Genomic DNA, 25,758 nt, shown 5'->3' on the forward strand with positions numbered 1-25,758 from the left:
TGGCATGTGGGATCCTCCCGGACCGGGGCACGAACCTGCGTCCCCTGCGTCGGCAGGCGGACTCTCAACCGCTGCGCCACCAGGGAAGCCCTGATGCATATCTTTGAGTTGCTCTGTAGAGACTAAGACCCCCATCCAGGTGGCCGATGGCCACTACATGCTGACCACAAGCAAGGTAGACCCCAGACTGGTTGGAACCAGAAGTTTGAGATTCCTGAAACATCAGCCTGTTACCACATCACCAACCAATCAGAAAAAGGTCCACGAGCTGATCACGCATCCTACGACCCTCTCCTCTAAAACTGTCTTTAAAAACCCTTGCCTGAAAGCCATCCGGGAGTTCGGGTCTTTTGAGCATGAGCTGCCCATTCTACTTGCTTGGCGCCCTGCAAATAAACCCTTACTTTGCCGCAAACACCTGCTATCAGAGTTTGGCTTTCTGTGCCAAGGGCACACCAGGCCTTGCTCAGTAACACTTAATGCCTTCCTTTTCCATCCTAACTTTAGAAGTCGTCTTGTGAGTGGACAGAATGGACAAGAGATGGCTTCTCCTTGGTGTTGGAGGGAAGAGGCACCCCTGCCATTTGCACGGTTATCAGCTTCTATTGACAGTTCTTTTCCTCTTTCAACTCCAAGAGCTACCACAAACATTTATGTTTAAAGCAATGCCATACAAATAGCCCACATCTCTGCCCTTGTCTTTTCTCTCCCCAATACAGCAGTGTACCAAAAAAAGTCCACTCACAAAGCAGCAGCTTTCTTTCTGTATTTGTATGTGCTCTTTTGAGATAGGAGGAGAGCTGGGAAAGGAATAGAAAGAAGGGGGAAACAGGCCTTGGGAAGGACTGGAAGCGTTACAGTGACTACCCACATCAAAGCTGAGTATACGGGCCTCCCTGGTGGCGCAGTGGTTGGGAGTCCGCCTGCCGATGCAGGGGACGCGGGTTCGTGCCCCGGTCTGGGAGGATCCCGCATGCCGCGGAGCGGCTGGGCCCGTGGGCCGTGGCCGCTGAGCCTGCGCGTCCGGCAACGGGAAAGCCACGACAGTGAGAGGCCCACATATCGCAAAAAAAAAAAAAGCTGAGTATACTTAACAGTGAATGCCTTGGTTGAGCCCTGGAAAGTGCAGAGAATGAGGCTTCTAGAAGCATTCACTGTTTCTCATGGATGCTCTTTAAGAGTTCATGATGTGGGGAAAGAGGGCTGTCGTTTACATATGAACCCAGGAATGTGTATTTAAGAGGAGAAAATCAATTTTAGGTTCACAGTTTCATACACACACCTACAATAGAAAGATATGTATGTATTATATAGGTATATGTGCGTATATACGTTATTTGTATGTGTATGTATGTATTTATTTATTCATTGACTTTATTCTCCCTGGGCATTTCTATTACTATGTCTCTCTCGCTCTTCTTTTTTCATTGTTTAATAGTACTCTAGAAAACATTATACCTGATTAGGAGTTGAATACACGTTAATCAGTTCATCTGCTGTATGCTTTTTAAACTTTGAAAAGGCAAAAGTCACTTTTTTTGGATTTGTAAATGTAGAGGCATCTGCTCAAAATTGGGAGGTGTGCAGGGGAAGGGTTGAACCATCAGAACCAAAATGTTTTGAGCATTCACCTCAGATGAGTAGGTTTTAGCCTGATGTGTGACTTTTTAGAAGACAGCATTTTGTTATAATTAATGTAGAGCAGTGCCTTCTTTTACAGTACTGTGATTCACAAATCTGTCAGCCATCAGCTCTTTTCCAGCTGTGTTCAGAATGCAAAGAGCCACTTTCTGATTCATTAAATGCTGTTTTGTCAAATGGCAGATGTAAAGGCCCATAAGAAAAGGGGGGAAACCCTCAGAAACGTAGCATCTTTGGTGTGTAATTGTAGATTAGTGACTACCAGAGACCTGTAGTTTAGCCCTTAAGAGTATCTAAATGCAGGTGGGTCCTTTTCCACACACAGCTGAAATAACCTGGGATCTTGAGCATCTAAGGTCCTGGGAGCTGGGTCATACCCCCATTTCCTACCTCATGACTAAGCTTGCTGCCTGCTGCTTGCCTTTCCTGATTTTGCTTTTATCAGCACTGCTGCCTAAACTGTCAACAGTTTGTCTTCCCAGCCAATTTCTCCCGTTCTCTTCTGCCTGCTTTCTTTTGTTTTACCTACTCTTCTGGCCTGGCGTTATCAAAAAGTCCTGTTATGCTTCTTATTGACAAAGCAACAGTTTCAGAATATTAGATGTAATTTTTGAGTCTTTGTTTTGGCTGCTCTGCTATTGATAATCATAGGTTCATTCTTTCAGAGTTTTCTTTTTTCTTAGTTCTCATCTTAGCTTCATTCTGGATACTAGAGGATCCTAAAAGGTTCTTCATTAGGTAACAGAAGTTTTACTGTAGTTCTGTAACCCAAACAGTTATGAATGAAGAATGTGACTAGTAAGATAGTAATGGTACTTAGTGGCTACATTTATAGAATATTTTTATGTTGTAGGCAGGGAGGCACAAACTTCACATGTATCAGTACTTATCAATTTGGGGGGTTATATTTATAAGAGGTATTTCTTAGAATTTCCATTAGATGGAAGAGCTAGTGCATAAAACTACTCACTTAACAATGAAAGCTGAAAAGAAAAAAATGGGGAGGAGTAGTTCACATAGAATTCATATAGGTAGGTGCAACATACGTTTTTCATCAGAGTATTTGATTCAGTCTTTTAGTGATATCTAAGCTATTATAAAATAAATTCTGATAGAGTAACCTTGGATTTAGAAGATTATTCTGGAGATATAGATTCTTTGGTTTTAGGAAAAGTCTTATCTCAAACTTTAGCACACATCAGAGTCACCTGGAGGTCTTGTTGACACAGATTTCTGACCCTGTCCCCAGAAGTGTTTTTTGTTTATTTGGTTTTTGTTTTTATTGATATATAATTGACATATTTTTAAAATTATTATTTTATATTGGAGTATAGTTGATTAACAATGTTGTATTAGTTTCAGGTGAACAGCAAAATTATTCAGTTATACATATACATGTATCTATTCTTTTTCAAATTCTTTTCCTATTTAGGTTATTACAGAATTTTGAGCAGAGTTCCCTGTGGTATGCAGTAGGTCCCTGTTGGCTATCCATTTTAAATATAGCAGTGTGTACATGTCAAACCCAAACTCCCTAACTATCCTTTCCCCTCAAACTTCCCCCCTGGTAACCATAATTGACATATTGTGTTACTTTCAGGTATACAACATAATAATTGAATATTTGTCTATATTGCTTTTTTTTTAACTGAAGGACAGAGAATGAATTCATATTCCTGAATAGTCTGAGTATCCAAAGTTCATGTTGTTAATCACTGTATACTCCCTCACCAAGGCCTTAAAGAAACCAGTTTGGGTAGAAGGCAGTAAAAAAGTTCCTGGGTGGGAGAGACAGCAGAGGAAAGGCGGCAAAGAAAGCAACTTTTCAGACTGAAAGAATAGTATTGGCTTCAAAACATGTTCACCTGACTGTATTTTGTCTCTCATCTTTTCCCTTTTTTGTTTGACTTTTAACAGAAACCTATGTGTTAAGTAAAATTTTATCAAGAAGCTGAGAACATATTTTTCTAGTGTATGTTATAGGTAGTAGAAAGTCTAGGTGGATGATGATGAGAGTTTAGCCAAATTAACTGAATGAAATAATGATAATTCCTTGTTGGCTAATATTTTCGAAAATTCCTTAAATAATGAAACAAGTTGCATAAAAGATATGCTGCTTCTCTATCATTATTACACAATAAGTAACCTGTAGCCATCATAAATAAAAGTAGAATCCCATTTTAATGAACTTTGCAGAACATCACAACTGTTACATTTCTACACAAACCTTATTAACATTATAATGTCTTCCTACAGTGTGAAGTGGCTCAAATATGAGCTTTAAAATTTATTTTGGGAAGTTAGTAGTATACCATAAGCATAAAGAATTGGTTTGAAATTATGTGAAAAGAAATGCTTTTAGAGTTATAAAGGCAGTGGTACTTGAGAGGGTACCTATCAATACTGTCATGCCCTCTACTGTAGCTATGTTTGAATAATTGTGAAAAGTTCATAGTCTTCCTAAAACATAACAGATCAGGAATCAAGGGCTGCTGGGCCAAGATGATATTCCTCTTTGCACAACCCATCTTAGTGTCTGGTTCTAGACTTGCTCCATACATGACACTCAGCCTGTGTCAGAGGGAGTGTCATGGATGGTGGGGCAGAGGCGGGAAAGTCTGAAACCTCATGAACCATAAGGAAAGAAGAGATTAGCAGACTGTGACAGCAAAAGGCATGTAGAAAGCGGGAGAAATTGTTTCAGCATATTGCCTTTAAGAATATGGTTTTTCTCTCTAATTTTAGAATCTGTTTACGGACTGTCCACAGACATTTATCTGCTTCCTCTGCCTTTTTTATGAACTTAGGAAATCTGGTCACCTGTTACGAAGGCTTGGTAAAATTCTGACCCCTCTCTCCTCTTCCTTTCTCAAGTCCCAAGTGATGCCCCAGCATACCCTTTACTCACATCGCCTTTTTTACTTTCCTCTACCTTAGTCCCTTGAACATTCATCCTTACTCACTTTCATTTCATGTGATTGATAGGGTTTTGGGATTTTTTGGGTTTTGGGGTTTTTTTCCCAGTACTCTCGAAAGCAGGATCACATATTAAAATGATGATAATGGCTGCCATTTACTGACTGCTTACTTTGTGTAAAGTGCCGTGTTGAGCATTTTACTTTCATTACTTCATCTAACTCTGAAGTACTTAATATGAGTATCGCCATTTTGTCAGTGAAGAAACAGGCGCAGAAACAAGCACTCAGCTTCTAAGTGATGGACCTAGGATTGACTGTGGGCATTCTGGCTTGAGTCCACATGCTCTCAGCCTCCTTCACCACCTCCCATAACTGGAATCACATCCTAAACTGGAGGCTCCTCTTTAGGCAGCAGTAGTAGCCCTCTGGTTCCTTGTTCTACCCGGTAAAGCCCTATTTGCTAAAAATGAATGAATGTGAAATTCACAAGCCACCAGTGTGATAGAGAAAATAGTTAGGTATGTAAGCAACACTGAATAGCCATGTGTGTGACAGGGATTTAGAAATTTCTTAAACACCTATAATTTTCTGTTTCTTGTCTATTGCCTTGTTCTTTCTTCATATCCATAGTGACTAGACATAATAGGTGCTTTATACATATTAAATCGTTGAACCTGTTGTGTATAAATGAATAAAGCCTGTGTTAGAATGACATGTTTGTTGGGGCATAAATATAGCTTGATTTTCTAGAACTTGGGGGTTTTCATGGTTGAAATGAAACAGGAGGGTGGAAATATATCATTGCAAGAATATAGAGTGCTTTAGAGTTACATATCTATACCAACAAGTATCTATGGAGTATCTGGTATTTGGTAGGTATTATTATTTTAAGCAAGTGTGTAATGGTGTGTAAAATAGGCAGAGTTCTTCTCATGGAGCCTGTGATCTTTGTGAAGCTAGTTATTTAGTTCCATTTTTATAGCTGAATAAATTGAGACAAGAGGAGGATAAGTTTCCCAAGATTGTCTACTAAGTAGTTGGTAGCTTTACATCTGTAAATTATTGCCTACTGCCACGTAGCCATGAGATCCATTTTAGTTATTAAGGTAGGAGTTATTTTCAGTCTTATGCTCGTTAATTTTGCAAGAAAAATATTATGCAATGTAATAGTCCTGGTGGTGTTTTTAGCAACCATAACTCAGCTTCTCAGGTGTACTCATAGTATATATTATCTTCCTTGGAATATCTACAAAGTAATACTGAGCCTGCCAAGTATATAAACCTAAACTTGTAGCAATCTCAACATTAGAGGAGGATATAATAGATCTTTGTGTGGGGGAGGGAAGGAAGTGAGAGGGAGGACTGGAGCATGTGACAAAGTCATGATCTTTCAATTGAATAATCTTATAATTTAGCAGAAATATCTGGGCTTTCCCAGATGGCATCATGATGGTAATTCATCAAGGGAACCCTTTTGTGCTAACAGCAACTCGCGAAATTGGGGGGAGGGGATGAGACTTTTCTTCTTAAGTTGTGAAACCGTGACCCAGGAAGCCTTGGGGGCCAGAACTTGTGAGCTTTACAAACTGATGTAGTTGCACAAGTTGACAAATTTTAAGAAGCACTATTGTGTGAAGAATAGAAACTAAGTAATAGGAGGAGTCAGCTAACTGTAAAAGAAGTAAGTGAAGTGGTCTCTTACCCTCAAACCTGTTGAAGAATTGGCATACCTACCAGAAATCTATTTCTGAAAAGTATCTAAATAATATCATTTAAAACGAAAAAATTAGAAATAACCCAAATGCTCACCAGCATGAAAATAGATCAAAAATTGTTTATACATACAATGGACTATTACCTTGTAACACAGCAGCCCAAAGGATAAAGTACAAGCTACACACTACAATGTGGATAAATCTTAGAAAATGCAGTTTTGAGTGAAAGGCTTAGGTTATATACAGTATCAAACCCTTTTCGCTACAATTAAGAAAAAAACAAGCTAAAATATTATTTAGGCATCCGTGTATTTGTAATATTTCTAAAATAAGACAGTGATTTACAGAAAATTCAGAAGTAACTGCCTCAAAAGGGGAGGCAGGAATTCAGAACAGAGAAGGAGCATGTAAATGAAAGACACTGGTCTGTTTCTCCAGTTGGGCAATGGTTTCATGGGTATTGGTGATTTTTTTTTAAGAATTAAAGTTAGGCATCGAAGTTTGTTATTTAAAGAAGTTCTGAAATGAGTCATTTTAGAAAATAGTTCTCCCCCACTTCATTTATCTTTTAACACTTCTGAATGTATCAGGTGTTCTTAATATGTCCACCCGGATAAGTAAATGTGGCGGGAACTCGGTAAGATGGTTTTTTCAATGGTACAGTTAATCAAGTGACATCCTTCACAATAGTCAGGAAGAATTTGGTTTACCCTTCGCCAGCACAAGCAGAAAGATACCTGCTGGATTCTCAGCTTCTCAGAAAATGCCCACTTGGAAATTCCCTGTGCTCAATGGTTAGGATGCAGCACTTTCACTGCTGGGACCTGGGTTTGATCCCTGGTCAGCAAGCTAAGATCCTGCAAGCCTTGCTGCTTGGCCACAAAAAAAAAAGAAAGAAAGAAAAGAAAATGCCCACTTATTAAAAACATAAACTAGATGTATAAGGGTGACTAAGTGGAATATATGGTTTGTGAAACATTAAGGTGTAAAGTATGAAAGCAGTTAAATTTTTTCTCTGCTTCAAATCTTAACTTTGTTGAAATAACTGTTTAGGAAATTTCAAGAGGACCTTGCCTGTGTTACTTTGTTTTTGCTTTTGTTTTGTTTTATTTTCCCTGAGTAAAGTTTAATCCTTGGGGTGGAGTGCTGAAGCTGCAAAGTATAGAAGAAAAAATGAACTTCATGGACATTCTAGACGCAGCTGGGGATCCCGGTTCTGCCACTTGCTAATCGTGTGATCTTGGGCCAGTTATGTGGCTCAACTTTGGTATCCTTGAATGTAAAGAGGGAATATCAATACCTACTTCGCAGGATTCTTTTTTTTTTTTTTTTTGGCTGCATTGGGTCTTCGTTGCTGTGCACAGGCTTTCTCTAGTTGCGGCGAGCAGGGGCTACACTTTATTGTGGTGCATGGGTTTCTCATTGCGGTGGCTTCTCGTTGCAGAGCACGGGCTCTAGGCGCGCGGGCTTCAGTAGCTGTGGCTTGCGGGATCCAGACCGCAGGCTCAGTAGTTGTGGTGCACGGGCTTAGTTGCTCCTCGGCATGTGGGATCTTCCCGGACCAGGGCTCGAACCCGTGTCCCCTGCATTGGCAGGCGGATTCTTAACCACTGCGCCACCAGGAAAGTCCCAACTTTGCAGGATTCTTGTGAGGATTTGATATGATATTTACAAAGCACCTAACAGAAAATAAAAATTCAATAAATGATAGCTACCTTAAGTAGTAATAATTTTTCCACATCGTATAACAGGGACATTGGGTGTGACAAATCAGTCTTTGTCTCATAATAGTAGCTGAGTAAATATACTTTAAAGGAATGTAACTACTAACTTTGAAAAGTGATTCTCATTTGCTTTGAATCAACCATAATGTAGAAAATTCATGCTGGGTAAGCAGTTAGAACATAGTATTGTTCAGATCATTATCTTGGATTTGAACTTCGCATAGCCTTGTTAATTCTGTTTTAGGGCCACAAACTGTACCCCAGACCTCCTCACAACTCTTTTACAAATATATGCTGTTATTCTCAAGTGGAATCAAATGAGAAAATAGTTCAATACAGCTTATAATTAGTGTGTTTATGAGAAAAGATTATGAAAAAAATGTTCAAGGTTTGTATGTCTTACTGATGACTTAATATTGCCTTTATATTCTAAGCTAATATGTTTACATAGTAAAAACATTACCAAGCAATATTTAAAATTATTTTTATTAGTCCTCTATTGAGTGCGTGTTTTCATAGTAAATTCATTGCTTATGAACAGAACAATGAGTAACTGTCGTGTTGAAGACTCAAGGGTGGTTACCTGCAAACAGGTATAACTGGGTAAAAGTACAGGTTTTCCTGCCCACCCACAGTTCTTATTTCTGAAATAACTGCTAATACCTCCTCAAACTGATAGGTATGGGAAACTCAAGGGTAACCAGTGCAGACAGGTTTTTCTCTACTTGGCAGAAGTTTTAGTTGCTTTGGGCTTCCTTCCTTGTGTCGTCTATCTGGAGAGGACCTTTGGAAGGAATGTTAATCAAGTTTCTGTGCTTATTGACCTAGATGTTTTTGTTGTGCTGGTAGGTTGTAATCAATCCAGATCTCCTGTTCAGGGTTAAATAAATGCTTATTGTTTGGTTGGTGGGAAGATTGTCCATCATGGTTTGTGACAGGCTGAATTCAGATGTTGGTGGACACAGGCAATCCCAGAGCATTCAGATTAATTCACATATTCACAGTTCTATATTTTAAGAATGTATCAGTGACCTAGAGTCTTGATGTCGTATGTACAGATAGCCAGGGCTCTTTGGTATTGTGGTTCCAGGAACTATTCAGTGTAATTTTAAAGATTTTAATGACTGCTTAACTGTGTTTTGAAGTATTACATGGCTTAAAGTAAAACTATAAACTATCTCCCTTTAAGTTTTAATCTATAAAGATGTCTGGCTAGAAAGGAATTGCACTGTAATTAAATGTGAATGTGTTAAATAAAGACTTATATTCAGTATTTGGATATGTAAACTCTGCTTCCTTGAAGAAGTGATCTTGTCTTAAGCTGCATGCCCAGTGCCTGGCACATGGAGTACTCTCAGTGAATATTTACTGAATGAATGAATGAATGAATAGTTCTGGTCCAGATGTAGAATAATGTTGGATAAATAGAAATGAATAAACCTAGTTGGAAAATTTTAGTTTCCTTAGTAACTTGCTGATTTTCTTCCTAATTATAAATAAGCATATACGTGTATATATTCTTACATTGTACCAGATTGCCTTCCCTCTAACAATATGAAAATACCTGTTTACCTACAGAATCTGGTTCTTAGCATTTTTCTTTGAGTTGAATCTCAAATTAGGATGGAAGCATTTATGAATTTTTTTGTATTTGCTGTAAACACTTTATTCCAGTATGGCTTTCCTTTTCATTTACTTAAAAAAATTTTGTTTTATTGAATTATAGTTATTTACAATGTTGTGTTAGTTTCAGGTGTACAGCAAAGTGATTCAGTTATTTATGTGTGTGTGTGTGTGTATATATATATATATATATATATATATATATACACACACACACACATACATATATGTATATATATATAAAATACTTGGGCTTCCCTGGTGGCGCAGTGATTAAGAATCCACCTGCCAGTGCAGGGGACACAGGTTCGAGCCCTGGTCTGGTCTGGGAAGATCCCACATGCCACAGAGCAACTAAGCCCGTGCACCACAACTACTGAGCTCACGCACCACAACTACTGAAGCCCGCGCACCTAGAGCCTGTGCTCTGCAACAAGAGAAGCTACCACAATGAGAAGCCCGCGCACTGCAACAAAGAGTAGCCCTTGCTTGCCGCAACTAGAGAAAGCCCGTGCACAGCAACGAAGACCTAACGCAGCCAAAAATAAATAAATATTTTTAAAAATTGTAATAATACTCAAGGAGAAATTTTTCTTTCAGTTTTTAGATAACCCTCTGATAAGAAATCCTAGAACACAATAAATCATCTTGGGGCATATTTCTTGAAGTTTTGTGCTCCTCCTAAAAACCAGACCCTTAAGTAAAAACAAACAAAAAACAAACAAACAAAAACTAGTTTTCAATCGTCCAAAACATTGTCAAAGAAAATCTTTGTCATCCCTTATCTCCTTGTTATTTATGTAGCTCAGAAAGCAAATACCTAACTTCTTGCTACCAAGGCATAACGGTCTCCTTGGACAGTATAGATATGTGGGTGGGTGGGTGAACGGGTAGATTGGTTTAAGAGAACTGGATAATGTGCCCTTAGCATGTTCCAGGTACTAGAAAATAATCTAATGCAGAAACTTGGTAAATACAGCAATATCAGAAGGGGAGGGGGAAATTGCCATTAATCAGGAAGGATTTTACTTTTTTCACTTCAAGTTTTTTTTTATTGCCCTTCTGTCCTGTCTACAAAGTTAGGTCTTTGTACTTTGGAGAAGGAAATTATGAATGCCTGAGAGTATGGTATTTAAGTGGAAAATCTGCTTTAGTTTTTCTTAAAACACCACCTTTAGCAGAGCAAAGAATTTTGATAGCTAAGTATATAAGGAAAAAAGAGGTGAATTATGTGCTTGTTAAAGTAATCTAACTACCTCTTTTACCATCTTTGCTGTGCAGTATTACCGAGTATTAACTGTCTTCCTGTTATCCAGCCCTTTTATCCCACAGAGAGGGGAATTGATGAGGATATGTGCATTGTGTTATGTCTGATCACAGTTTGACTAGCATAGTCTGGAAGTGGGCTGTGCAGGATGAGAGCTAGCAGCCTAATTGCTCTCCCTGCATCAGCAGCATCTATAAAGCATCCTGGGAATTGCTCGCCCTACGTTCAGAGCAGCTGGTCACATGAGCCTGAATTTTCAGTTCAGTTCATTAGTCAGCCATTTTGGTCAACACCCTGCTTACTGCGCACGACCAATCCTATTAGAACTCAGCATCCCAGCTCCTCTGTGCAGATCCTGGAAGTGATTTCTGCAGTTCAGGATTTTTTTTTTAAGCTAAATCAAAAATATTGGTTTATTTTTTGTTCGTTTTTTTTTTCTTTTGTACTTTTTTTTTTTTCCTGCACAGAGAAGGAGGATTTTTCACTTAACTCATACAGAAGCCAGTTTTTCAAAGCCAGCTAAGGTAGCATCGACTGTGCAGGATTTCAAGCCTCTGGCTCAGCTGAAAGAGAAGGAGGTAGGGAAGGGAAGATAACAAGAGAGAAGCTGGAAGAAGGCAAGCATCGTCTTATTTTGCTAGGTGGTAGGAGCTGTCTATGAGAAGAGATAGTGTAGAATTGTTTATCTTGAACAGTTGGTTCTTAAACCATAAGGTGTGTTTTTTTTAACCTCCCCCACCCCGTTTCTTGAGAGCTTTGTTGCAGAGCCTTGGATTTGGGGTTTTTGTTGAGGAGGCTTTATTTTTGTGGTGTGTGTGTGTGTGTGTGTTTGTGTGTTGTGGTCCCAGCTGAGTCATCATGTCGGCTCTGACGCCTCCCACCGATATGCCGACCCCCACCACTGACAAGATCACACAGGCTGCTATGGAGACGATCTACCTTTGCAAATTCCGAGTGTCTATGGATGGAGAATGGCTCTGCCTGCGAGAGCTGGATGACATCTCACTTACACCTGACCCAGAGCCTACCCACGAAGGTATGGTTAGAACCCATCCACTAGTATCTCACCAGCATCCCCATTGTTACTCGGGCTGGGAGGGTCAGGGAAAGGCAGGAAGAACCCATGCTGTAAACTATTAACAAGCCTGAAAACCTTTCATCCTTACCTACCACCAGCTCCCCTTCTCTACTTTACTGGGAAAAATAATTTTTCCTTGCCCCCTGAGGTATCCTTTCAAAAGATGCTGGTGCTTGTTTAGAGTTCTTTGTCTTGAAGCCTCTAAAAAGAACATTTGAGGTCACTTATCACATCTGACCCTAATCAACAATGAAAAAGCTATTAATTATGATTAGATGCTAAAATATTATAGAAATTGTACTGATTCTTAATAAAGATAAAAAAGCATGAGCATAATTATAGGGTTGTACATGATATAGTTGAAACACTCATGAAGGGTATCCTATCATCAGGATATAATGTTAAACAGGCTATGATATCTAGAAAATATTTGGTCAAACATTTTTTTCTTTAATAATATAGATTATACGGTTAGATGAGAAAGCAGTTTTAACATTCAGTGCTTATTTAATGAATATGGTGTCTTAAAAAAGCACAACGCCTTAAAAAGGCATGATTGATAAGGTAATTCCTTCCCATGGAACCTATTGGCCATTGCTTTTTATAAGTTATTTGTGGTATCTATGATGACCCATTTGAAACTTCCACTGTCGGTACCTTTGAAACCTTTGTAGTTCTTGACTTGTGACTTTCTCCCAGAACCTTTTCTAAATTGTGAGAGCGTTTCATCTTCTACCCCTAAATTCTCTTAGTACAATTAGGAAGAGAATTAACATGAGTCATGATTTGAGTCAAATTGTTTTGTATTTTTATGTAGTGACCTCTTAGCTAGTGTTTATTCTCTACCCTTAAAATAATGAAGACAGAAATGCTCACGTATGAGAATAAATTGTTCATAAAATCTGCCTGATATTTAGACATACTGCAGGATAGAGGACACAAGGTGAATTGCACTTAGCAATTGGGTTAGGAAAAGTGATTCCTTTCCCTTGGCCTAGTGTCATCGCAATCTTATCATGACTCAGATTTCACTCTTTGTGTCTGAAAAGGATTTTATTTTCCCAGTTAGACACTTTTAGAGAGGGTTAACATCACAACACAAAGCATTCATTTGGGTGTGTCTTTAAGGGCAATGTTTAAGTAGTTTTTAAGGCCCTTTGCATCTTTTAACAATTGATTTGTCAGCTGGACAGCTTCCTTTGGCTCTAAGTTTCAGAATGTGCACAGGGGTTAGAGGGCATCAGCTAGAACTGCATACAATGCCAGTACTGTTTAGAACAGCCTCCCAAGCTTTAAAAATCTTTAGGGAAGAAAAATACATTTTTAGAAGGCTACCAAGAAGTCTTTTAGCAAATGCCTCAATCTGCATATTTTGTTTAAAAATATATTCATTTTGAGAGTCATGCGATATCAAATATTCCCTTAATTATAAAATTTAGTGTGTCAGTGTCTCAAAATAACTTTTAACAAATTTAATAATTTGAATACATATTTGTTTTTTGAGCAAGATTCCTGTGAGTGAACAAAAGTGAGCTGTTTGGTTCACATAAGCATTTGTAGTGGTACTGTTTGAATTCAATATGGAGAAATCTGTGATGGAAAATGTATGAGGGCTGCAACCTAAGCTTAAGTGGCACATCCTTAGATTAAGGGAAACAGACAAATAGGAAGTTCCCAACACCTTAGAGTCAACTATGGAGGGTGTGGAGGAAAATTGAGAAATGCTAACAAATGAATTTTAGAATTCTGCCTTAAATTGGGTAAAAGAAGAAACAATTTCAAATGATTAGCACTAGAAGTAATAAAAGGAAGTCCAGACCCAGGAAAACATCTATAGGTTTAGTGATCTAGGAAACCAGGTAAATAAAATACAGGGATCTTATTTCCTTGCTCCACTGGCTAACTCTGGATGTCTAAACAGTCATTTGAACCAAAGAAATGTCTGCTTTAATATTGATGCTAGTGACAATTGTTAAGTTTAATTTAGCTACTAACCTTTAAGTGGTGATCACCAGGCCAGTGATAATGGGAATCTTACTGTGTTGACAAAATGGAGCACCTGGTGCCCAGGCACAGGAGTATTCATAGAATACTTCAGACATCTGACTGCGCAAATCCTGCATTGGAGCCCTCTGACTCCCACAAGAGAAAAGGGGCAAAAGCATAATGTATCCTCTTAAGAGGATAATATAGACTAACTTTGTGGCCTCAGCACTACAAGCATTGCGGTTTCCAACTTTTGTTTTCTGAAAACAGAGTTCCTTCCTTCACTGTGCTGTCCAAAGTGTAGACCTGGACCTAGAATTTCTGCCTACCTTAACTCTTAAATACGTGGGAATAAAAACTCACTTAATTATTTCAGTGCTTATTGGTGGTCAAGGAGGTGATCTTTCTCTCGCTTCTTTTAATACACTTTGTTTTGAAAAACCTGGAGCAAAGGCTTCATCCAGTAAGTGAGACTTGGGCTGGGCTCAACCTTGCGTGATAACTAGACCATCACCAGGCTGACACCGTGGTGGATAGGGGTTGGAGGGGACGTTTCAGACAGTACATAGTGAGCTGGCCAAGCTCGGGTATAACAAGTAGTTAGGACTGGTACCTACCAGATAGTAGGTTAGGAGGATTAAATGAGATAATTAGTGTAAAGTGCCCTATAAATTTAGTTATTTGTGTAATAGTTATTCGTGGAGCAGTGGTTTGAGCTGCAAGAGTTTAAGCCCCATTCTTAAATCTATTGCCATTTTAGTGTGTATTTCTGTTTTTATATCTAACTTTCTGGAGTAGTCTAAACTAGTTGTTTACCAGACAGACTAAAGGTTAGTAGCTTAAATTCATATAAACGAGAAAATAATCGGTTAAAAATAAAACGCAGTTATCAAGAAATACTTCTTTTCCTATTAACCTTCTTTTAAAGAAGAGGAGTCTGACATTGAGAGGTGAAACACAGATGATCGGTTTAGTACAGTATAATATACCATTTGGTTATAAAGACACCTGTAAGCTTTGAATTATTTTTTTGACTTAGAAAATTTCCTTCTCAAATACAGATAATAAGAGGCAGACTACGAAGAAATGATACATTGAGCAGGCACATTGAGGAGAGAATCGCTGCTCAAGTCTTTGATTTTAGTGTTACTATAGAGAACTGTATGTGATGGCCGACTTCAGACATGCCGTTACTGCGTAACTCTGCAGTTTTCCCCTGGTAGTTGCATTTTGCTTTAGTGTTCATTAGACTCTCTGGCACTTATACTGTAATGTATAAAGGGATAGCTTATATGTAACATCTGTGAGTGTAGTAATGATACTGAACCACATGCAAGGAGTGTGTTTTGGTCTGTCAGTTGGTCAGAAATATTTATTGGGCATCCATTCATGCAAAGTCCAGTTCTAGAGACTAAGAAATAGGTGGCCCTTGCCCTCAATGAATTCACAGTCAAGGAAAAGAGAGAAAAGAGATGAAACAAAGATGTCAGAGGCTGCTGTAAAACAAGTGTGAACTACTTAGTTGCTAAAGGACAATCCTGTTCCTTGACATGGAATTCAAAGCCAGATAACACTTAGAGTGACCACACTTCCCAAAGGACAGTATGGGTGTAGATTTGGGATCAGGTTTTTCCATTCAGTAGGGAATACGCTACTGATATAATAAGCAAGGAAAAATCCCCTGAAGATGAAATGGAAAATGTTTGTTATCTGGTGACTGTGGAAAGTGACTGGTGCTGAGATAAATCCATTGACATTTACTAACGTACTCTTACTCATTAATATCACTGCACACTAGTAAAACCCCATCCTGCCTGGGACCTGCATATGTTTTAATGAAAAAAGTGCCTGTCCCAGTGGGCATTTTGTCAGGGGAAGCCAAATGGCTGTTTACCTAGAAACTTCATAGCATGAATTCACTACAGTCTAGTGCAGGGCTTCTAAATCTGGTAACTATGATTCAAAAAATTATATATAAAATTTTACATTTGTGCTTTGTTTTTCCTAGGGGAAAAATCCTTAGGGTCTGTTAGAACACCCAAAGAAAAAAAGCAGTGTTTAAAAAACAGTTTTTATCATAAGATCAGAACCTCGGCCCTTCATTCAACATACATTTAAGTGCCCTACCTATAATTTATGCTCCACACTATGCTAGGTCCTGAGGTATAGCACAGTGAATAAGCCCGCTCCTCCGTATTTTTTAGCTTATTGACAAGTGGGAATTAGGGTAGTTCAACAAGTAAAATGGCAGTCACTGCAGTACCATGGTACAGAGCCAGTGTATGAAATATATATGTATGAAATTATATAAACCAGATTTAAGTCATCTGGCTATTGTAGTTTTCTGCTATGATTAAACAAATAGTGCTGTATGTGTTAGGCCATAAAAGAGGGATTTATGTGCTCTGTTCCACAGCAGAAGCTTAATTTTGTCTTTCATTTTAGTTTCCGCAACTACCAGGATCTAATTATGTCACATCCAGATTCCTACACCTACTTTTAGCTTTTCTCCAAACCATTTCTGTTCCTATACTGATTCATTCTTTATAAAATTGCCAAATGAGTCTTCAAGAAAGTAAACTTTTCATTCTTGTGCAAGAGCCTGTTTCAGGCAGCCTTTATATTGAATGTAGAATATTCCTGAAAAGGTGGTAGTGTTGGTGGTGGTGTACCAAGAAGAGATGCTATGGGTTTTTTTGTTTGTTTGTTTGTTTTGCGGTACGCGGGCCTCTCACTGTTGTGTCCTTTCCCGTTGCGGAGCACAGGCTCCGGACGCGCAGGCTCAGCGGCCATGGCTCACGGGCCCAGCCGCTCCGCGGCATGTGGGATCTTCCCGGACCGGGGCACGAACCCGTGTCCCCTGCATCGGCAGGTGGACTCTCAACCACTGCGCCACCAGGGAAGCCCTAAACTTCCATTTTTGAAATAAGATACAATGAGTCTATAATACGAGATAAATGATTTTTAAAAATTTAAAATACCCAGAAACCATAAGTTATGTGTAATGGAGGGAAGGTATTCCAATAATCTTTTCATAAACTTTTCTTTTAAGAATGATGATTTTCTGGGGTTATGAGGCATTAATGAGTTCACCTAAAGTGTGTTAGATAGCTACAATAAACAGTACACAGTAATATAAGGCCTTCTGAAGGATGCAAAAGAAAAGTTTTATCCTAAAGAACTTTCTGTATAATCTCATAAAGTACGAATCACATAGGTTAAAATAAATCACTGGAGAATGATTTAAAGTGCATTCAATCAAGTGACACAGACAGTATCCAACGATTCAGGAGATGAAGGATATTGGACTTGTTGGAGAAGGTTCATTGATGAACCCTTTCCTAATTTAATGTCAGCACGGAGAATCTAAAGCAGGAATAGTATAACAACAAGAATAATCAGGGTTTTGGCAAAGTGCAGAATCACAGCCTGATTGAAATAGGTAAGCATTGAAAAGGAGTTTGAAAAAACATTTGATAGGTAAAATTACCCAAAAGAAGGGCATGAGAATAGTTAAAGAATAAGGATGCAGCGTCGTTACTGTTTCAGACAATCCATAATCATGAACATTACTGCTACCACAAACAGCTTTCCACGTCATTTTGCACATCTACTTGAGAAACATTTTAAGTTTAGCACGTAAAGGTGCTGCCTGCCCACCAGGTCAGTTTCAGCAGTGTGCCATTTTTAATGTTTCGCAGCATCTGCACAACTATGTAGATATTTTTATGGGCTTTATAAAAACGGGTGGAAAGAGAAAAAAAAATCCCAAGTGGATAAAATGCTAAGGTATCAAATTTAATTGATGGCAATCACCAAGCCTGCCCCAACTGGCATGCTTTTGGCCTCATTTGAATGCTCACTGGACATAAGCTGGTCAATGCCACGTTCAATTGTGTACAAAACTACTGGAAATATGTCACCAGAGACTGGGAGGAAGATGTTCTTTATGACACGCAGGTCTATTGTTGGACATACACTCACTGAATTGCGGTGTAGGTGAGCTGCACGTGGGTTGGATGGAGGCTCCAACACTTACTACATCTCTGAATCTGTCAATTTGTAAAATGGGGATAACAGTACCTAGGCTCAAAGCGTTTTTGTAAGGATCAAATGAGATAATACATACATATTACTTAGAGGAAACAGTTCCTGGCACAAAGTAGCCGCTCAATAAAACATAGCATCTCTTCCCGGTCTGGGAAGATCCCACATGCCATGGAGCGGCTGGGCCCGTGACCCGTGGCCGCTGAGCCTGTGCGTCCGGAGCCTGTGCTCCACAACGGGAGAGGCCACAACAGTGAGAGACCCGCGTACAGCAAAAAAAAAAATGGAAGTTTAGTACAACAAATAATTTGTTGTTGTAGTTTAAAATATCTATGAATAATATTCAGTGCTGATGAAAGTGTGGGAAGGCTCAGATAGGGCTCTGCTAGTAGGATATATATTGGTACAGCCTTTTTGGAAATCACTTTATCGGTGTGAATCAGGAGCCTTGAAAAATTAAGCTCCAGTGGTTTTACCAGATATCTATCTTAGGGAGATAATCAGAGATAAAGGCAAAATATATAGGTATATATATTTATCACTGTACTATGATTTATAGTAGCAAAATTTTAAATGCAACTTAAATAACCTAATAGGAAAATTGTTCAATAAATTGTAGAACATCAATACAACAAACAATAATAATGGTGTTGTGGAAGAATATTTAATGGCAGGGAGTATTTTTAAAAATATAGTTAAGTTTTATGGGCTTCCCTGGTGGCGCAGTGGTTGGGAGTCCGCCTGCCAGTGCAGGGGACCTGGGTTCTTGCCCCGGTCCGGGGGGATCCCGCGTGCCGTGGAGCGGCTGGGCCCGTGAGCCATGGCCGTTGAGCCTGCGCGTCTGGAGCCTGTGCTCCGCAGCGGGAGAGGCCACAACAGTGAGAGGCCCACGTACCGCAAAAAATTAATTAATTAATTAATTAATTAATTAATTAAATATAGTAAGTTTTAAAAGCTGTCTCCCAAGCCACATGTACACTGTGGTCACAGTTTTGTTTTTTTGTTTTTTGTTTTTTTTTGGCTGCGTTGGGTCTTAGTTGCCACAATTTGATTTAAATATAGGTACACGTACACACAAGTGAAAGGAAATGTACCAAAAATGTAAAAAAGTGGTTTTCTCTGGATAGTGGAACTACAGATGATTTTTATAGTCTTCATACTTCATTATGTCTTCCAAATATTCTACAAGAGGATATATTACTATAATCAAGAAACAATGTTATTTTTTTCTTTAAAGAAAAAAGCTTAATGAAAACTGTAGATGTGCAGTCATCCATCTTTCTAACTCAGAGTTAAGTACCTTCCATGACAGAGTTTCCAACAGCCATGAATAGGAGAAATAGCCCAAAAGTGGAGCTACTGGGCTTCCCTGGTGGTGCAGTGGTTGAGAGTCTGCCTGCCGATGCGGGGGACACGGGTTTGTGCCCCGGTCCGGGAAGATCCCACATGCTGCGGAGCGGCTGGGCCCATGAGCCATGGCCACTGAGCCCGCGCCTCCAGAGCCTGTGCTCCGCAACAGGAAAGGCCACAACAGTGAGAGGCCCTCGTACCAGGAAAAAAAAAAAAAAAAAAAAGTGGAGCTACTGCTTTAGATTCAATTTCCACTATAATTTTTTAATATTTCTAGTAAACATTTTGAGTTTTTCCAGGTCACAGGTCAGGGTTTATTTTTTGGCATGCTTTGTTTTCAGAGCTTTCTAAATGCTGCATGCTGTGCACAAGGGTGACCCACAGCATTTAGACTTAGGTGCATTTAGTACAGCATTTGATTTATTCCTTTCCTGTGTTCAGAAAATAAAACCTGAGTTGTTAGGATTCTCTGTTTTACAGAATCGTGTTGTTCTTTGCTTTCGCTCTGGCACTCCTCCTTTTGTAATCTGCCCTCAGTGAGATTATTGGAATATCTGTTGCCACCAGCCCGGTTAGCCTCATAGTCAGGTTCTCTTGAGTTGTGATTACGTGTGCACAAGGCAGTCTTCGTGAACTTCTCAAAGTGAAGAGGTTATAGCTTTTACTACCATCTCAGAAGCCTACCAGACAAAGTTCTTTGGACAAGGTTCATCCCTTCTTGTTGTTCTGCTCTGGGAATAGTCTGGCTAGTCACCTTTACAAGGTAAGTTTTACCCACTTGCCTCTGAGATTTTATAAAATCCTAAATCTGGGTGAGAAGTATCAGCAGAGTTCCATTTGTACCTCAATCTGTAATGAAACCATAGAAGAGCTACATGTTTCCTCTGAGCTGACTGTAATGTGCTCTCCCTAAAATCAGCTTTCTCCTTCTGATTTCAGGTCTGCTTTCAATTTCTTCCCAACTCCCTAGTACTCTTGCTACTGGAGTCTGCTTAGTGCCCTGTCATTAATCACAGTGCCTTACTACTGTCTTTCCTCTTTATTGGTGTGCTTTTTCTGGACCGTTTTTGAACGGAGCTTTTACTTTAATTTGTGACTTTCTTAGTGTAGTTCACATTAACTCTTCTTTGGGTTATCAGCACCTAGTGCCAGAAGGTTATTTGTCCTAAGCTAATCATGGACATCTTTGTCATTTTCCAGAGGTACATGCTATACCAGATTAGATAACTAATACTCAGTGATGGATCTCAGATTGGAATTCAAGCTGTTGGATTCCCAAGCCTGGGTACCTGTGAGACCTGGCTAGGAAGAGAGCAAGCCTGTCATTTGAGAGCGCCCACAGTATTCTCTGCGCTTCAGTGTGGTTCTGTATTATTTCGGGTTTGTTGGTTGTGCCCCTTTTTTGGGAAGGTGGAGAGTATAATGGGGCATGATTTTCCTTTGCTGTTGTTCCAACCCCACTGGGACTGCTACAAAGTACTTGTGAGTACAGGGAAGTAAATACTAAAATTCATGCCCTTGCAATTTTTTGTATTTGAACTTTGCCAGAGAACAAATAGATGAATTTGATGAACTTAGAAACACATGTGTAGAGGGACAGTGAAACATACTTATTGTCAAATGACCCCTAAGTATTTATTTTTCATCATAATTAAATTTCCCCCAATAAAAAATATTATATCAGCATACTGAAAATACTGGGGTTCTCTTAGAAAAATATATTTAGAATTATATATATATATATATATATATATATATATGAATTTTAGTGAAAACAACTTTATTTTTCTAGTTATAAAAATAATATACTTGCATTTAAGAGTCACAGAATACAGACAAGTAAAAATATATAAAACAGTAGAATTCACCTAAAATCCTGGCACCTATCAGTAACCACTGGTAAGGTCTAGCAACCTGATTCTATTTTTTAATATATACACCTGTGGTTTGTTTACAAACTTGCACAATTTTATGCATGTAAGGTCATCACATACCTGTCTTGTGTGACCTGACGTTCTTCTCTCCACTTCAGTAAATAGAAATCTCTACTGCCTCATTTAATGTCTTCACTTGTTTGGATGTGCCATAATTTCTTTACTCCCTTATTATAGATATTTAGGTTATTTCTAAATTAGGCTACCCCAAACAGTTTTGGTACATCATTATGTTTATAAATCGAACACTTTTCACTTGAACAATTTCATTTTTAGAAGTGGAATTTCTGGGTCAAATAGTAATGTATTTTACTTTTTTTATACACATTTCCAAGCTGCAATAAACATTAAAAAAATTTTTTAATGCCATGGTGTCATGAATTTTGATATTAGCTGCTTCTTTGCAACTCATTTTTATCTTTTGCCACTGCAGTTGGTTGTGGTTTCCCACACTATTAAAATCTGAACTTTCAAAGGAAACAGTTGTGGGGTTTTAGGACAGTTGATTCAGCAGCTGCAAACTGCATGATAATGTTTTATCTGGTTTTTTTTGCGGGGCCGGGGGGCGCGTTCTTTGAGCTAGTGACAATGTCCTAGCAGAAGAGAATGAGTTTTACTGTTGATTGTACAGTGAGAAATTTCACACTTCTCTAAGATTGCTCTGGTTTACTTTCTACAATGAAAAGGCTGCTGGAATTTCCTTTTTCTTTCTCCAAGAGCTGTAAAACTTAGGGTATGTATGAGATGTACTCTGTGTTATCTGTGAATTTCACAGTGTCCTCTTTTATGGGCAGCAGCTACCCAGTTGAGGTCCAGTTAGTCAGAGACGTTATTTTCTGCCATTGCAGCCATTCAGGCAAGAGGGCAAAAGGTCTCCTGATGCAGTGGAGGCCCCTTTTTTTCATCCCCTCACTGCCCGTCAGGCCCTGTGTCACCTAGCTGCTCACCTGACTTAGGAATCTGTTTTATCTAATACCAATCCCTTTTTACCTGTGTCATAGTTACATAGTTCTCCTCAAGGGCAGTGTCTGTGGATATTTCATCTTTGTCTCTTCCATACAGATTAACTGTCCTAAGTGCCTTAGTAAAGCCCTTTGCTCCCCATTCGTGCTCAGTAAATATTAAACGGCTCAAATGTTGATAACTGTATTGGAAAAACCTGCATTCCTCCTCTTGTGTCTCTCTTTTACTTTCACCCAGAACACTTCACTTCCGACACTTCTTGTCACCGAATGTGTGGGATTTTTCCCAATACCAAGCAATTCTGTGACACCAGCTGGGTGTCCCACAATTTAACTCCTTTCTGACTCTGTCTACCTGGAGATAACATCAGATCCCACAGATCAAAGGCTCAGACCCCCAAGACTGTTCCCTTCCAGCCCACAACCATAACACTTCAGCTGCCAAATGCAAGTTGTAGGGCCCCAGGTCACCCACCACTTCTCTCTGGCTGGGCTACAAATCACAGATTCCCATGACCTCTCTCTTATATTCAGTTATTTGCTAAAGAGCTCACAGAACTCAGGGAAACAACTTACGTTTGCCAGTTTATTAGAGGATATGATAAAGGGAACAGATGCACAGCCAGATGAAGGGATACGTAGGGTGAGGTCTGGGAGGACCCAGAGCGCAGGAGCTTCTGTCCCTGTCTAGTTGGAATGCATCACCCTCCCCGTGTGTGAATGTGTTCACAAACCTGAAAGCTTTCGAACCCCATACTATTGGGATTTTAAGGAGGCTTCCTCACGTGGATAAAACCAATTATTAACTCCATTTTCAGCCCCTCTTGTCTCTTCAGAGAGGTGGGGGAGTGTTGCTGATAATTCCAAGCTTCTAATGATGGGAACCAGATCCCATTCAGGAGCCACCCAGAGTAACCTGATTAGGACAAAAGATGCTCCTACTGTTCTTAGCACTTAGGAATTTATAAGGTTTCAGGAGACCTCTGTCAGGGACTGGGCATGAAAACCAGAGATATATTTCTTATTATAAATCACAGTGTCACAGTAACTTTTTTTTTTTTTTGCGGTACGCGGGCCTCTCGCTGTTGCGGCCTCTCCCGTTGCGGAGCACAGGCTCCGGACGCGCAGGCTCAGCGGCCATGGCTCAAGGGCCCGGCCTCTCTGCGGCATGTGGGATTTTCCCGGACCGGGGCTCGAACCCGCGTCCCCTGCATCGGCAGGCGGACTCTCAACCACTGCGCCACCAGGGAAGCCCCACAGTAACTTAATATTACCTTTTCTAGGACCATTTGTATTTCTTTGCAGATATTTTTGTTTTTTATTATACTTTGGGGAGAAGATAGACCTTGGCCTAAATTACTGGTTTATTATAGCAGGACCTCTTAGCATTTTTTTTAAGTTAGCTTGACATTTCCTCTGCTAATATTTATTATTAGGTTACCAACCTAATTATATTATTGTTTAATAGTGTCTCAGCTGCTAAATTTTTCTTTGGTCTACTTACATTGACTTATGTTCTTTCCCTGTGTTTAATAGTTAGTTTAGTTTTTTTGTTTGTTTCTTTGTTAGTTTTCCCAATCCCATTCCCTCTATTTCCTTTGAATAATTATGGAAAATATACGTAGAGGACTCCAGTTTGTAGCCAAATCAAAATACAAGGCACATATTGGTTTCTTATAAATGTGAAGTTGACATTGAGTACCTGTGATTTGCTAAGTACTTTAAATTAATTAACATTTACTTTCACAACAGTCCTTCAGAGTTATTTGTGATCAGTGGTTGGGGCTTCAGGAAGGCTGTCCCCTCAAGAAACTCTCAAGAAACTCTAGTAAACTTTTAAAAAGTAATACTGTAAATCAAAGACACCTAGCCTCAAGGAGACAGTGTAACTTGGTTGCTTTTGTCTCTAAACTTGACTGCAACTCCCTTGTCTATAGTCATAATACTCCTGAAGAGAGAATATATCAAGAAGAAGAGAGATCTCACGAGCCTGGGTACATAAACAATGCAGAGGCACTTTGAGTCTATTCCAGTGCTTCTCAGGAGGGATGGAGCTTCAGCTCTCCCTCATGGAGAGAAAAAAGAAGTAGCTATGCAGGGTCCAGTGTCAAAGCTAGGCCCTCTTTCACCAGACCACACTGCATCATCATTGAGTCACCATGTACCGTAAGAACAACTATTTTACAGTACCACCTAATTAAATATTTCCAGAGCTAAGTAAATTAATCTCCATGTTTAGCCAGGAAATGGTTCAGTGAACCTCAAATAACCTATGCTTCCTAATTCAGGGCCTTTTTATAGTTCCAGCCTGACTCTTATCTCTTGACTTTAAAAGATGTCTTTGTTCATATGCATCTTAAAAATAAGATGATAGAGTCTGTTAGGAGCAGCATTTTTAACTGCTTTAAATCCAAGCGTTTCGAGTGGAGTGGTGGTCTTGACATTGCATTGGTCTCATGGCACCACACCCTGTGACAATCCACTTGGCATTTATAAGGTATGCACTCCTTTCCTTATGAGTCAGTGTTTTGAGTGAACTGAGGCTGTCTGTTTAGCCAGAGTAACTTTGGAAGCTCCCCTTTACCATTCACTTTAATATTTATAGTGCACATCTGGCACAATTCTGATTGCTACAGCTCTGAACTATGCATTATCTAGAGCAAAATTTTAATCCAGACCTATCTTTTGTATCAACCAGCAAGGCTTTAGATTATGCTTCTTTGCAATTTGTGAATATGTATTATGATACAAGTTAAAGGTAATATAGCTTTTTAGACCAGGTGAAACATGCCCAAAGCAGCAAAGTATTATCCCTAGAAAAAGGAAATGTTCTGGGATAGAGACAAGAGTTGGTTATGCTGCCACCCACCTCTTTGATTCATGTATTAGATACTTTTGTTTTCATTGTTGTTGTTTTAATAATTTGAACATATTCCAGAGGGCACAATTTTAAAAAATCTTTTATAAATCCTTCTTTGGGGGTTGTAAAAGAGCATTATGGTATCCATTCTTTATTACAATAAAACTGTGAGTATGCCAAGGTAAAGTGGGCAACAACTTTAAAAGGAGAAAACATACCTTTTACCTTTCTGGGGAGGAGGGCTCTTTTAAATTGATTCCATCACTCTGACACTCATAATTTTAAATTTTGTTTTAGAAACAAAACAAAATATGTCTGGTTGGAACAGAAAAGTGCTCTAGGTGGCCCATGCCAAGGGGAAAATCAGAGAGATCCCTTGTACCCACACCCATTTCCACCTAGAAATTCACTTTCCTGAGCTCTTCTTTGCACAAATCTTGGAGTTTCTTTATATTTTGCTTTAATAGAGTAGACTTTTATTAGGTGACAAATGTAGTTTTTAGTTAAAGAAATGAAGAATAAAATAGGAAGTCACCTTACGGATTTTCACAAGGTCACATGGCAAGTCTGTATGGCAAACTAACATGATCATTAAAAGAATATTCTTATGAATCTATAATCCTACATAATATAAATCTGTAGCATATTATATT

General features: G+C 39.1%; 1 protein-coding gene across 4 annotated transcripts in view; it reads left to right on the forward strand.

Annotated features, from left to right (window-relative positions):
* Positions 1-25,758, forward strand: part of RUFY3 (RUN and FYVE domain containing 3) — an 84,420-nt gene that overhangs the window by 4,436 nt on the left and 54,226 nt on the right. For 2 of the 4 annotated variants that reach the window (XM_007446098.1, XM_007446097.1), the window contains exon 1: positions 11,747-11,924. The exons of 1 other annotated variant lie outside the window; for it this stretch is intronic. In XM_007446098.1, coding sequence (XP_007446160.1) covers positions 11,747-11,924 — 178 coding nt within the window. Of the gene's footprint in view, positions 1-11,746; positions 11,925-19,989; positions 20,113-25,758 lie in introns of those variants that run through there. One more of the 4 variants, XM_007446095.1, reaches the window with a different exon arrangement.

The sequence above is a fragment of the Lipotes vexillifer genome, unplaced genomic scaffold (assembly GCF_000442215.2).
Source record: "Lipotes vexillifer unplaced genomic scaffold, Lipotes_vexillifer_v1.1 scaffold933, whole genome shotgun sequence".
Taxonomy (NCBI): domain Eukaryota; kingdom Metazoa; phylum Chordata; class Mammalia; order Artiodactyla; family Lipotidae; genus Lipotes; species Lipotes vexillifer.